This window comes from Trachurus trachurus, assembly GCF_905171665.1.
Source record: "Trachurus trachurus genome assembly, chromosome: 9".
NCBI lineage: Eukaryota > Metazoa > Chordata > Actinopteri > Carangiformes > Carangidae > Trachurus > Trachurus trachurus.
The window spans coordinates 30768331-30783567 of record NC_139895.1 but is presented as its reverse complement, the minus strand read 5'-3'; the positions used below and the strand labels follow the sequence as shown (position 1 = coordinate 30783567).

Here is a 15237-nt window from a genome sequence, read left to right as displayed (position 1 = left end):
CAGCCCGCCTTGTCTGCACCCATAGTGACCACACATGAAAGCTGGGGAGTCAGTGAACCATGAGGGGACCAGATGTTCCTCCTCAGTTTAGCCAACAAGTGAAGCCCTCACACAGCTCTTCAGTGCTGCCTAACTGCTCTTGAACAGGCATCACCAAATAAACTCCAAACATTAGCAGCAGCCCTGACTGGCAGCCAGCTCCGCTCATAATCCCCTGTAAAAGCTGAGTCAGATGTTAGCCGAGTCAGGGGGAAGGTATGGTGAGAATGTTTGTCTGTTGTTACACGATGTTTAACCGATTTTACTGCATCATTGCTAGACTGAGGTAAGACTTCCCCTCACCCAGCTGTGACCGGGGGGATGGGATGCCCGTTTCTGCTCCATGTGACAAGTGGGGACGGACTCCCCTGGGCTTCACATGGGAGGACGACCTCTGTTCCCACCTCTGCAGCCATCTTCACCGTGTTGTCATGGCCACTGACGCCCATTATCGTAGGCATGCCTGGAGGAGAGGGAGAGAATTTGTAAGAAAACCATACAGGCTCTTTTCTTTAATTTCTATGTTACAGGTCACAGAGTTTGTTACATTAAACCCCTCCTGTTGTCCACCTGGGTCAAGGAAGGAAGGAAGGATGGACAAAGGAAAAGTAGGAAGGAAGGAAGGAAGGAAGGAAGGAAGGAAGGACAAAGGGAAATATGGGAGTAAGAAGGAAAGATAGATGGAGGGAGGGAACAGATTGGGTCAAAAAGGAAGGAAGAAGGAAGGGAGGGAGGGATGGAGAGGGAGGGAGGGGAAGATTATTGTGGAAAGAAGGAAGGGGAAAAGGAAGGACAGAAAGATGGAGGGAGGGAACAGATTTGTTCAAGGAAGGAAGAAGGGAAAGGAGGAAGGGAAAGGGAAGGAAATAAAAATGGAGGGTCAATTGGATCAAAAGAGGAAGGAAGAAGAAGTAAGGACGAAGGGAAGGAAGGAAGGAAGGAAGGCAAGATAATTTTATTTGTATAGCCCGTTTTTACAAACAGTTTGTCTCAAAGGGCTTTACATGGCATCTACATAGGAAGGATGGAGGAAGGGAACAAATTGGGTCAATTTGACCCAGAAAGACAACAGGAGGGTTAAACACTGATAGGTTTGGGTGACTGACGCTGAATGCTGAATCTGTTTGCCTTACTGTTGACACTGAGCTGGATCTCCCGGCTGGCGTAGCCCACAGGACTGGTGGCAGTGCAGATGTAGATACCTGCGTCCTCAGCAGTGGGGTGTTGGATGTGGAGGAACCCATCGGGATCAGACTGAAGAGAGGAGCGGTCCCTTGGCAGAGGCTGCCTCCCCTGGAGGAAGAGCAGGCATGAGACCATAGAGAACTCACAGGAGAAAAGCTGTCTGCACAACGGTGGAGGTACACACAGCTTAGTTTCAGGTTAACAGCCCGACCTTTGATGTCTAATTAAATTACTGAGCGCCCCTTTAACTCACTCTGCATCCACATTACATGCACGCGAGAACGCAGTCTGCTGAACACGAACATGCTTTGAGCATAAAATAGCTTTTACAGATTCACTTTCATCTGACAAGGAAGGAAATTTACTTGACTCTGGAGCACTCTGAAAATGTTTGGGGAAAAAAGCAAGGAAAATAAAATCTGGCTCATTTCAACAAAATGTACGAAACAACAGCACGATGACTTCACTCAGTAATGTTGACTATGTAATGGTGTCATCTGTTTATTTCTTCATGGGAAAGGACAAATCACTGCCTGAATTCATCATGTTTACAATAACAACAGCTTGAAGAGAAATCATTTGATTGTGCTTTATATGATCACAATGTGGTCTCATACATTTTCCTTAAGTGTTGTGTTCGAAGGTTCTGTAAGAAAGGTTTTAAATAGATTTCTTAGGTACAATAAAATACTGTGTGGTCTCTCAGCCACGCAGCGGTATGGCAATGTTGCTATGGTTACATCCTTCCTTTTCAGATTAATCAAGTCGTGATTGCAGAGCAAAGTGTTATGGTGATGTTTTTCTAGTGCTCTGACAAATCAGAGAAAGATAAGACTAGAAAGAGAAACTGTGTTGTTACTCAGACTGATATGACAATAGGTACATTAGAATAAAGATATAAATAATTATATTTATGTAAATTCAATCAAAATAAGTAACCCTGTTCATTAATAGATTAGGTTAAGTTATAACCTAAGTTAAAGTAGTAAATCATAGGACAATGAATTATTAGATGAAGATGATGACTATTATCATCACCAATATCATCACTATCATTATTCTCATGCTGATTACATTAATAGCCCACAGATGAACGGTGAAATTAAACTCAGCAAAATATACAGCTACATCACCATAACAGGACTGCAACATGCATGATATAGTCATCGTTTTATTTACAAAGTCTTAATGATGATTCATTTTAAGCTGAACGGAGGCCAAATGTGATCCTCTCTAGATGATGTTGTGGGAATCAGATCTGCCCAATTAGTCACACATGAGTGTGCGGGACGCAGCCAAAAGCAATCATTAAAAATATGTGGATTGGGGCCACAAGTGTGACATCCTACCTTGGACCAGACAACACTTGGCTTGGGAACGCCGCTGGCCTCGCACGACAGTGTGACGTCTACGCCCTCGTTGGCTATGTAGTGGTACGGACCAGCGTTGATCTCAGGGGGCACTGTGGAAAGAAGTAGGTCACAAAACACAGCTGTCTGACTGGCCGTGGCCCGCGGCATTATCACCGGCCTTAGCCAACCAGCGGCATAAGAGCTGGAGGCATTTCTTCATTACAAACTGATGATGAACCGTAATCTAGCCCTGTCTGTCATTACATGCCTAGGAACAAAACAGCCCTTTCGTCAAAGCAGGCGGTAGATGAACCCTCTCACTATGATGACAGCAGGTGGTCAGCTCATTGAAATATTGTTGTTTTCCACACTGACTCAGCACATACTTGACCTAGACTGTCCAAACCTGCCAGTGTCTCAAGCATGGAGAAACCGTGTTCGAGACTCAGAGGGATTGTTTTTGACATTATGGGAAGGAGGTGAGAGAGTGAGAGGTGTGATGCCACTTTTATGTCAGCATGCTAAATATGAGGTGCATTCACATTACCACGTGCAAACAGCTTTTGCATGCGTCTTGTCATTATTGTGTGTGTCTGTGGTGGCGATGGAACAGCTGTGTGTGGATGCACCAAAAGTTCAAAGTCGTTGAACTTTGACCGATATCTGTGATGACCCTTGTGGGTACATACACTGACAACTGACCACTGCTTGAACTGAGGCATGGATAAAAATAACTGTTGTTTCTGAATAAGAGATGAGCCACATGCCAAGATGAGACAAAAGAAAGATGTTTGTTTCGGAAAATATCAACATGTAAATTGCAGTTACCAGGGTCTCCGCTGTGTTAATCAGCAGCTTTAGCTTTGTAGTTTGGTAGTTCTGGAGACTTAACACTAAGACAAACAGTCCAAAAATACATCCACCTGTCAGCACTGCTTAACTTCACTATGTTGTATATTTAAAGTCATACACAAACAAAACTGTATAGCATGGGGATTTGTGGTTTTACAGGGTGATATGCACTAAAATTATTTCTTGACCCAGGAGAATTAGTTAACCTTGGACAGACTAGCTGTTTCCACTGCTGTGTATCCTAAGCTAAGCTTATCATTGGCTGGCTCTAGCTTCATAGCATTAGTGAGGAATTGGTCTTCTCATCTGACACTGGGAAGGAAAGCATGTAAGTTTTATCTCTGACTATTCCTCATCTTACCATGGACCTCCAGGGTGACTGTGATGTTCGTGGAGCCTGCTACATTCACTGCGGTGCAGACGTACGTCCCAGCATCCTCTGGGGTGGCTCTTTCAAGGTATAAACTGCCATCACTCCTCAAGAACATCTTCCCATTCAGCTGAACCTGAGTAGAAGGAAAATGACTGCTGTCTCACAGGAACACAGAGTATATACTGTATATAAATATAAGGTTAAACACTAGCCAGCCTTACTGGTTTTCCATTGTGGGACCAGTGTCTCTCTGGAAGAGGTATTCCATCCAACAGCATGCAAGGAATGCTTAAGGACTGGCCGATGCCAGCGGTAATGGTGGGGGCACCGTGAGCCAAGACAGGGGGCTCTGCGGGGAAAAGGAAGTTGCAAAGACATAAATAACAAACAAGAGCCGGAAAATGTGAAAGTATTTTAAGGCTACAATTGGCTTTGGAGCTGCTGCCATTGCTGCCATTGTTTCAAAAAAAAGATAAGAGAGCCTCGTACCGAGTCCAGTGACGCTAACTCTGGCCTCGGTTTTGCTGGTTCCAAACTGGTTCTTGGCCTCACAGATGTAGATCCCTTCATCATCCAGCCAGACGCCTGTAGTCAAACACAGAGTCAAACAGAACTAATTTCACACTTCATACATCTGAATCAAGCAGCATCTCTTCACACAGAAAAGAAAAACTGTTTATCTTGAAAAATCCAAGCTAATAGCACTTAAGTCCTCTTCTCAATAATAAGAGGTATTATTGGTTTGACTGAGCTGTAATTAAGAGTTAAAAATAGAAAATAATGGGATTAATGGGTTTGGCTCAGCTGCCAGCCCGCTGACACACATGTTCCAGTCAGTAAAATCCCTGGAGATCACATGTTGGAAGATGTACATATGATTCAGTCCTTGTGTTTAGATAGTCGGGCTGATGTTTAAAGAGGTGATGACGAGAGGTAAAAAAAAAAAAAAGAAAAGAGAGGAGCATCCTGGTAAGAGATAGACAAGAGATGCTCTTTTAAACAAATGCAGGTAAAAAACAGAGCCATCTGCAACAGATTGTGCTAATTAGGTCAGAAGGCAGGCACAAGTGGAAACAGTGACAGAAGCAGCCCATGCAAATATGCCTGTTCCTCTCCAATACAATATTACACACACACTATAAACATTTAGTCCCAGGAGCACAAAGGATCACCTTCAGTGGGCAGGATTAGTCATATTGCCGGCTGAAAGGCCTCCAGAGTTCACAACTCATATCCCCCCTCGCTCTGATGAGATTACAATCTCGCAATCAAGGACACATGAATGGACAAAGGGACGCCTGCCTGCTCTTGCACAGGGATTAATATCATTAAAGTGATGCTGCACTTTTTAGGTGACTCAGAAGCAGTGCTTTTAGCAGGATGGATATTCAGTGTGTTGTGAGCCGTGTGCTGTGTACACTGTGACTTCATCAGTGGCGGTGACATCCTGTCGTCCCCCCTCCCCTCCCCTCTCTTAAGAAAATGTTAGCTGAATTCGATATGAAAGGCTACACCTTCTCTATATTTAATCACTCTGAAAATTTCAGTCATGCCAGTCAGTGCAGGGCGACCATGAAGCTTAATTAGGCTGCGCCGCAGAGCGAGCGAGGCTTTTAGCTGTCGGCTTTTAATGGATAACTCACTCTGGATAAGAAGGTGTCCGTTCTCCAGCTGCATTGTTCTACTGTGGCTGTCTGTCCTTGGAAGAACCTGTCTGCCGTCCTGTCTGCGCCAGGTCAGCGTCGGCTGCGGGAAACCTCGGGCGGCGCAGGGGAGGGTGATATTCTCCCCGACGTTAGCTGCCACGTCAACCGCTGCTTCGGAGAACAATGGGCCCGCTGTGGAGGGCAGAGTGGGGAGAAGATGAATTTTTCCTTTGTATAAAGTCGGAGAGAAAAATAAGCCTCATATGAAGAACAGTGAAGTGCGGTCTAACCTCCAACCTGCAGGGTAACAGTGCCAGCAGAGGTTCCAGCTGTGCTGCTGGCCACACAGCTGTACTGACCAGCGTCCACCTCCTGCACCCCTTGGATGTGCAGGGTCCCGCGGTGCACATCCTGCTGGACGAAAGGAGCAGAGCCCACCTCCAGCTCCCCTGGAAACACAGACTAAATAAGCCTGCTGCTCTCTTACCAGTCATTTTAATGTGTGTGCTATCTTTGACATTAACTTACCTTTGAACCAATGGACAAGAGGAGCAGGGAGGCCTGTGGCTTGACACTCTAGAGTCGCATCACCGCCAACCGACACCAGCACCACCTGCTGTGCCACTGTTATCTTCGGCACCTCTGGAGTGGAAAGAAAAAGGGGGAGCTTAACCCTTCTCTTGTGTTCGGGTACACAACAACGCTAGTCTGTACCACTACATAGCCAACAACATACATAGACGTCACACTGTCATGCGAGGCCAGCGGTGTACCACATAAATCTGTTTATAGCATCAAGGCTTTTTGACTTTGTCAGGAACCTCTAAACAAAATAAAACAAAAAAAAATTTTCACAAATTTCTAAAATGCTCTGGTTAAAATTATGACATTTGTGGTGTTAGGGTCAATTTTGACCCGATTATAAGGATAAGAACAATAATGACAGTTAAAACTGAAATCATAAGTGAAAAACCAACCTTTTCATGGATAAAGAAGCCTAACAATGTAACCAAGAGATCAGAAACAAATGGGATGATGAATAATTGTTTTTAGTGTGTTTTACAGCTGATTTAAGACTTGGGTCAAAACCGACCCTAACACCACAGATGGAAGCAGAAAGCTACAAGAGGAAGGTTCCATTGAAGCCAAGGGGTATACTGACAAAGGCCCAGGGGACCACACCAAAGAATATTAAAACCAAAATTTTCATGGATAAGGAAGCCTAACAATGTAACCAAGAGAAGAAAAACAGATTGGATGAAAAAAAAATGTGTTTAGTGTGTTTTACAGCTTCCTCAAAACACGGGTCAAAACTGACCCGAACGCCATGGATGGTAGCAGAAAGCTGACACAAGACGAAGGTTACAGTAACAAGCAGTTGAGCTTCACCCAGCAAAGGCTGCAAAAGCCTCCTGAGGTAAATGTAAAACTACACTTACATTACACAAACACTCTGGGATAGATGTTTTTGGAACAGGCAGACAGCTGAAGTGAAAATTTGAGCTGATCTATCTTACAGTACGAGGCTCGCACTGCCTTGACAGATCAGCGTTGTTAAAAATGACATTCAGAGACAAAAGTGTGTATAATACCAGCGCGCCTCAGGAAGGGGCTGCCATAGTCCATCAGTGTTGATGTTTCTGTCAACCGCTCACTGACAGCCATGACTGAAACTTCAAGCCTACAACTGTCAGTGCTCACAAAACAAGGAGAGAAATATCCTGATGTGTGAGGCGGGGTGGCGTGTGGCCACAGTCAGTCGTGCTCTACTCAAAGCCAGGGAACTGCTCACAGTGGGTTTTACTCAAAGGTTAACTCAAATCAAATGCTGCTGAGGAGCAGTCAGCACCACAGACTTACAAGTTTGAGAGTGAATGCCAAGAGAACGAGTTGTTCAGGAAATACATTTTAAAAATGAATGACACTCCAAGTAGGAAAAAAACCAAAACCTTTCTGTGGTCATACAGTATGTCCTACCTGCAAAAGTAAGTGACACAGATTGAGAGGCAGTCCCAGCCTCATTGGTTGCCAGACAAGAATAGTTCCCAGCATCCTCTGGGAGAGCCCCTCTGATGATCAGAAGTCCATCATGGTTTAGACTCACCCTGTTTCAAACGAACAACAGATTCCATGTTTGTTGGCTCCTCATGATTACATGTGCAGACACAAAAACAGAAATTCTTCTCTAAACCCTTCTGCTGTTCTTGAGTACCATGAGAGACATTTTTCTTTCAATATGTATTTTACACACGCATATGACATAGTTGTGGTTTGGAAAAAAACATTTCACATCATTAGATGTAAATCTCTGAAGCGATGCAAACAAGATGTGGCAATCGCGCATGTAGTCCAAGTGGAATGTAATGACTCTCCGAGTCCTCTGTGCCGGAGGTGTTGAGTGGGCTGAGAGTTCCCTTACCTCGGCCGATTAGTGAGGAACATGTTTCCATGGCTCCAGAAGAGCTTGGGAGGGGGGGAGCCGGACGCCGAGCAGACGAGGCGGATCTCGTCCCCGCGGGAGAAAGCCTGGCTCTGTGGGTGAACTGCCACAGAAGGAGCCTCTACGGTTGGGAGTGAAACAGAGGGGAAAAGGCTGACAATGACTCAGGGCCTCGTCACTGCCGCATGATGTCATTTATAACTTCCTCAAGCGTTTAACAACAGTAAAGTCCTGATGATGTGCGCTACAGCACAATTAGCAACAACTCCGTGCGTGACATCATGACCGGTGGATCGTAGGGAGGTTTCACATGGACTCTGGCTGTTTTTGAAACTCATTACAAACATCTGAGGCCATGATGTCCACACTTTTTTTCAACTGGCTGATGAGAAACACGAGGAAGTGGCTCAATCTGACTGAGACTAGGTTAAGCCAGTAATGGAAAACAGATGACAGGGGTCTGAAAGTAGCCGTGAGGCCCCCGGTGTGTGTGTGTGTGTGTTAAGTGTTTAAGCAGATGGCCCACGGCCGGGGGCATCGTCCTACCGTACCTGGGACCAGAAGCCACACGGTGATTCTGCTGTCTCCGTGGCTGTTGGTGGCCACACAGTGGTACTCCCCGGCATCCTGAGCCCGCACGCCGCTGATCTGCAGCGAGGAGTCGGACAGCAGCTTCACCCGCCCCGCTCGGGCCTGGATGGTGCGACCCGCCCGGCGCCAGGTGAGGTTGTGGCGCATGGAGCCTTCTATCTGGCAGGACAGCACGGCCACGCCTCCCACGGCCGAGGTCACGTTGACGGCCGGCCTCAGGACCGGAGAAGGCTCTGTTCCAGGGGGAAACACAAGCAAAACACGGAGCTTGTGTTATCAGCGGTGAATAAACAGTGCAGAAATAGTTTACTTTTATACAAATGTTTGTACTGGCGTGCTTTGTATCATGTTGATGTTGTAGCCATGAAATTGAGATGAAAAAAATTGTCTGGAACTTGTTTTAACCCTTTGGTGCACAACATATGCACACCCCTTCTACGTAATACAGACATGGGTCAAAAATGACCCACATTCATTTTCCATGTGAATTCATGCTGGATGAGTGTTTCTTTGCAGTATCTTTTAAAATCTAATTATTTTATGATTGAATCTTTTAAGTATTATTTGAATATCTTGTTTTTAATTATTACAGGGTATTATTCTTATTTTATGAACAAACAAACAAAATGTTTCAGAGAAACAATGGTCTGGTACGAAGCTGTTGGTATGGTGTGAGGTGAGGGAATGCTAAAATTTAAGTATTCTTGCTATGCTTGTTTGTTCAACTGGTCCACTCACTGAGACATTTTTGTTCACAAAATAAGAAAGGAAAAATGGAAATAATGACCTCACTAATAAAAAAAAACAAGATATTAAAATAATACTTGGAACATTCAATCATAAAATAGATAGATTTCAAAAGTTACAGCAAAGAAACTATCACTCAGCATGAAATCACATTGGAAATGAATGTGGGTCATTTTAGACCCATTTGTGCATTAGAGGGGCAGTAAAAAAAGTGAAAAATAAAATAAGGATGTATTATGATCAAAACAAGTTAATTGAGGAATACCTGGAATACTATGTGATGAAATACATTTTTTGCAAAGATAAGCACAAAAAAACTCACTCGGTTTACTTTAGACCCATGTTGTGTCTTTGTGCAAATCATTGAGGAAGTGTATGTGTGCGTGCTTGCATTACTGTATTTGTGAGTGACATACCTCTAACAGTCAACTGGGTCAAGGCTCGTCTCTGTCCTGCGCTGCTCTGCGCTACGCACTCATACGAGCCTTCATCCTCGGCCGATGCGTGGGCAATCTCCCATGATGCCGTGGCAGAATTCCTGATACAAAGACACGCTTGGTTTGGTTGGCTGGATTATGGCAATGGCAACGAGATCCCATTTTACGTCACATTCGATTAGTACCCCTGGCACGCACGCACGCTGGGAATAGTTTTCACCACGAGTCAGCTTCGTTTCATGAATTTAATTCAAAGCAGAGCGTCAACACCAAGGAAGAATGGGCGCTTTGTTAATTTTTCAAGATGACACAATCGAACATGTAATGTTCACAAAAATTGACTGCGGATACCTGTTTCCTGACAGATGAGCCAATAAAGCTTAAGAGTGGAGCAGCACTAATGCTCCACAGACGTGCTCGCCAGTGACCTAATTAATGTTTTTTTTTTGTTTTGTTTTAAAGCAGGTAATGGATGCATGAAGCTGCAGCATCTGAAGGAATCCGAAGTGAAGGCGAGCCAAATGTTACAGAGCGCTGAGCAAATAGAGGACAGACTCACTGAAAGATCTTCTCCTCTCCCAGCATAATCCCACTTCTGCTGAATCGGAGCCTGTAGGGAATGTCGCTCTTCACCGAGCAGCCAATGGCAGCGGGCTGCATGTAGAAGCCCCTCACCACATCAGGCATGCTCACAGCTGGGGGATCTACGCAAAGGAGGAAGCAAAGGTCAAAGGTCTTTGGAGAGATTGATGAGGTGTGAGAGACACTGTGGAGTGGCTTTGGTAAAACGTGTCAGCAGGAAGAAGGAGGGGGGTGTGGGGGGTGTGTGGGTCTTGTCTTGCCTGGAACGATGTTGGTGTAGGAGACAGTGGACAGCCTCTGGAAGCGGTAGCCCTCCTTGTCTTTGCCCGTCACCTTGATGAAGAAGCTCTGGGAGGGGGTGCGGAACTCCGGGAGATGCCACAGTCCCTGTTGGCCGTGGTCGGCGGGCAGAGGGACGGGGATCGTGCGCAAGGAGCGGCCGGAGCCTGACATCAGCTCCACATGGCTGAGCTGACCGGGAGGCTTCAGGCCGGTACACTTCAGCAAAACATGGGCTGGAAGTCCTGTGGGGGGGGGGACAAAGACAAAGACTGCCATGAGGTCATCTTGTACACGTGCTCTCTGTCAAATACAGGGTTCCCATGCACTCTTTTCTTGCAATCATTTTCCAGGACTTTTCCTAGACATTTTCAGCTGCTACAGTCTGACAGACATGCTATTAGGCCATACACATCGCCCCGTCCCATTCATGCTTTGGAGAAGTTGTAGTTCGACAGTTGTACTTTATTTTGCACATTCAACCAGTTTGTTCATACTCTTCATATACTGTTTCATCTCTTCAAGATTGGTTCAGCAATTTATTCACTTAATTCAGCTTCCAGCTTTCAGCATTCACCCGTATTTCCTTCAGGAAATGCATTCTCTAGTTATTTCATTTCTCTCACCCCCAGAAGTTTGATTTAAAGATGTGCAACATATGGCTCTAACTTATCTATGAAATAATATCTTACGTGCTCAGAAATTAAGACAAATTTATCATAGAACAACGCAAAAACATGTTGTTTTTGTTTTTAAACCACACCTAAAACAGCTCTCTTTTCTCGCTGGGCACATCTTTGGAAAATAAATCCTTAGTGGGGTCTGAAGAAGTCAAATAGAGCTCTGGTAGCTGATGTCACCATGTGATAAATAATTTTCCAGGACAACTCACACTTTTCCAGGACATTTTACCCTTTTTCTCAATTTCATTCCATTTTCCAGGTTTTCCAGGACGCGTGGGAACCCTGAAATAGAAGCTAACAGAAACATGTGTGGCACCTTTTATTGGTCTTTCCCTGGTGTGGTTGAACTCAGACACAGGTACGCTGGAGAAGCCGGCCCGGAAGTCCAGACTGCTGACTCCTGTGACTCTCAGAGTGTGGCGCCCGCTGCAGCTCACCTGTAGAAAAAAAGAAAAAGAAAAAAGCAATAGTATTCAATTAGGTTATGGTCATAACATAGTGAAAGAAAGATGAATGATTCAGCAGAGCAGTACCTTTAGTTTCCAGGCTCCAGGTCTGGGAAACTTCAGGTTGACAACACGAGCAGAGTTGGGAATGTTCAGAAGCTCTTTAAGGCCCTGCTCAACACCGACCACACGACCTGGGGCAACAACACAAGCACAGGGGTATTTATGTGTGAAATACATCTTCCTTTGATTGTGGGCACTGATAATATTACACACCTTCAAATCACTCCTAAAAACCCACCTTTTTAAACTGGCTTTTAATCTGTAAATTAAAGGGATAGTTCACCCAAAATTGAAATTTCACTCATTATCTATACTCACCCTCATGTCAACTAAGGGCTGGGAGAAGTTTCAGAGTCCTCCGTGCCTTCTCTGAGTTAAAGGGGGTCTCGGCGTAGCTAGTGCATGTCCATATAACGGTTGCAAATGGATACCAACTGTCTTCGTAACAAAAAGACACACCAAAAAGCATCCAAATACCTCCATGCTGTTCGTATGTAATGTCCATCTTGTATTGAAGCCCCAAAATGCGAAATTGTCCCGAAAAAAATTAAATAAGTCTATATTTCAAGCTTGTTTTGTAGCGGAAGCTCCTCTTCCCGGTTCGTCAAGCTTCCGCTACAAACAAGCTTGAAAAATAGACTTATTTAATTTTTTTCGGGACAACGGATAACTCTGAAACTTCTCCCAGCCCTTAGTCGACATGAGGGTAGATAATGAGTGCAATTTCAATTTTGGGTGAACTATCCCTTTAAATGTCTAATTTTCTGTTCTTTTATCCTATCTCATTTTATATCTCTTTTTGAACCCTCTACATTGTTTGTGTATCTTAATTGTGTTGATATTTTTATGTAAGCGTTTGAGCACTTGTAAAAGCACGTTATAAATTATTGTAAATTAAAGTGAAAAAAACAACAAAGGAGTATAAATGTGATGTGTACCAAAAGGATCAGTGAGCTCGATCTGTGGTGCTGGTCCACTCAGGGACACAGTGACCTCTCTGAGGCTGGGGTCAAAGGGCACTTCCCACTTGTTCTCCTGGGCGCTGTCATGGTTGGAGGACAGCAGGTGGACCTTCAGGGACTGGACCGTCTCCTCAACCCATTTTAAAACCTGCCAGAAACAGAGAAACACCGTCACAGTTCCGTAACACAGCCACCTATCATGCTGGCAGGAGCACATTTGTCAGTGGATGAAGCGGAGACGTGTCAAACACAAACTTTCAAGGATCCCACCCCCCCCTCACACCCCCCAACCTCCTCATCTTAGAAAGACAAGCTGAGGATCGGAAGGATGCAGCTCCCACCACCACGTTCCCTGCCCAGACAGCAGGCTGCTCTTTGTCTTCCGTCTATTCTTTCATCGCAAAACTATTCCTTAGAGTGATTTTGCCTAAACAAAGGAAAAGTGAAACAGCTCAACTGTCAAACTGATAACATACAGTTTTCTGCACTCTCAAGCATGTATTCCCTGAAGAGCGTCTCTCACGGTAGAAGTCTGTCAGGAAGCAGTCCCCCCCCCCCCCCCCCCCCCCCCTGCTGCAACGCAGCTTTCATGAATCATGAGGCTTGTTCCTCAGAATAGAAAGCAGTGGTGAACGTGGGGGGATGTGCCTTTTGTTTGAGAAATACACTTAAAGTCTGTGTATTCCACAGAATCAACCCGACTAATTGCTGGATAAGTATCAGGCAGAAAACGGCTCTGGCTGTTTCCCACTTTTCTGCAGAATCGGTTGAGCTTAAGAAGCAGGATGAGGTCAGATAGAGACACATTAGGAGGTTTACTTCTCAAATGAGTCATCTCACTCAGAGAGAAGAGTTACGCAAAGGCTGAAATTGTAGTGGACGGTTTGATGATATATAATGGCAAAAACAACTATAACTCAGACTAAAGTGTACCTTGGTGGCTCTCCAGAAAATTATCTGACACTATTTGTTTTGACAGGTGCTTGACCCACTGGGTATTATCATTATCATGCTATTGACTAAGAATACAGTTTTCCTTTTGTTTCCTCCAAAATGGAAACAGAAGCCGCAAAAGCCATCGACATTTCACAGTCTCATTTCAGTGGCCACAAAGGACCAAATGTCTTCCATCTTCCAAAAGCTTAACAAGCAACTGCTGTCTAGTATTTGTTTTGACCTCATATGAAGAGGCATTATGTCCGAGCTGTGTCTGCAACGAGACAAACTGAAAACATTTCTGCGGCGGCCCCTTGGAGACGGAGCCAACGGCAACACATTTTAAGACATTTACGCAAAAATGGAACAAGGAAAGCCTTTGATAATTTAATTATCAGGCCTCCGCTTTTTGTCTATCAGGTCCACTGGGTGCTGACAGCAGCTGGTTCCTCTCGCCGTTTTTACAACTGGAAACAGCTGTAATGTCTGCCACATGTGCAGCCATCACCAGCAGAGCAGGAAACTGCTCAGAAGTGACCTACATCTGCCCCAGGCTAGTGTCTACTTTTTTTATGCAAGAGAGCAGAGAGGAGTGGGCATTGCTTTGGCCTCAGACCTCAGATAAAAGGAGGCAGAGTGCAGCGATGGGGCGACTTAACCGTCCGGGGCCGCGGCGGGGCTCTGGGAGCACACTGCGTTCTGCAGCCACTCCCTGATTCAACCACGGGGAATGCAGAGGATCTTAAGTCCTGTGAAACCTCATCCGGTGTGTCTCAGTTGAACTGGGCTTACAGAGCTGTTGCAGGAAGGACCCCCCTCTGCTATTCATAGAAGCATGACAGATGGGTCAAGAGAAAAAAATAAAGGGTTAGCTGAGGCTGGGGTGATGCTGCTGCGTTCCCTTTTTTCACTGGTTCAGGTACATTACCTGAAGGAGAAATCTGTGTCCCAACTTTTAAGCTGAGCAGCTTGACTCCAACCCTCCTGGTGGGCAGGGGTCAGGCTAGTCCTTAGCCCGGTTTAAACACCACAAAACCACTTTTAGGAGGAAGATGTCCCGCTACAAATCAAGGTTATTAGAGCAAATCAGTCACAGATGGACCCCCTGCTCCTTCCCTGCTGGAGTTTGGACACACCTGTTGAAGCTTTGGCCTGTCACAACTGGAGTGTATTTGAGAGAGGCAGCTCCACCACACAAGGTGCCTTTTAATACACTCAGGAAGGCGCCTTAAGATAAATGTTACCTGGGCCTGACAGCCATTACCAGCCTCTTAACTCAATACTGCATCCATGTAATGAGGAAACCATAAGGGCAATGTTATAAATGACTCTTCAAGGCACTTGAGCTGAGTGCATATGCAGCATGCTTGGTGGAAACACACACAACAAGCGGCCAGATCCTACGAGGCATAACTGTATCTTCATTACATGTGTCTTCAAAAACATGTTTCGGTTTGGCATTGGCAAGCAGGCATCGCTGACGTGTTAAACAGCCCTTATGCTTGATCGGTGCCTCAGGCTGCTGATGACTAAGGATGGCATCATCACCATGAAGAGCGCACACACACACCACGGTCCAAGTATGACAGCACATTAGTATGGTTTTCTCGTCCACGCTCTTGTT

General features: G+C 45.2%; 1 protein-coding gene across 1 annotated transcript in view; it reads right to left on the bottom strand.

The window, feature by feature from the left end:
• The window catches only part of hmcn2 (hemicentin 2), a gene marked incomplete at both ends in the record, with an annotated part of 55803 nt that overhangs the window by 35377 nt on the left and 5189 nt on the right, over positions 1–15237 (bottom strand). The window contains 18 exons of the mRNA XM_083978473.1: positions 343–502; positions 1173–1332; positions 2574–2686; positions 3790–3934; positions 4023–4150; positions 4291–4386; positions 5445–5639; positions 5738–5896; positions 5976–6089; positions 7425–7552; positions 7867–8008; positions 8439–8711; positions 9642–9763; positions 10222–10366; positions 10505–10768; positions 11523–11643; positions 11740–11846; positions 12654–12825. Of these exons, the coding sequence (XP_083834599.1) occupies positions 343–502; positions 1173–1332; positions 2574–2686; positions 3790–3934; positions 4023–4150; positions 4291–4386; positions 5445–5639; positions 5738–5896; positions 5976–6089; positions 7425–7552; positions 7867–8008; positions 8439–8711; positions 9642–9763; positions 10222–10366; positions 10505–10768; positions 11523–11643; positions 11740–11846; positions 12654–12825 (2744 nt within the window). The remainder of the gene's footprint in view (positions 1–342; positions 503–1172; positions 1333–2573; positions 2687–3789; positions 3935–4022; positions 4151–4290; positions 4387–5444; positions 5640–5737; positions 5897–5975; positions 6090–7424; positions 7553–7866; positions 8009–8438; positions 8712–9641; positions 9764–10221; positions 10367–10504; positions 10769–11522; positions 11644–11739; positions 11847–12653; positions 12826–15237) is intronic.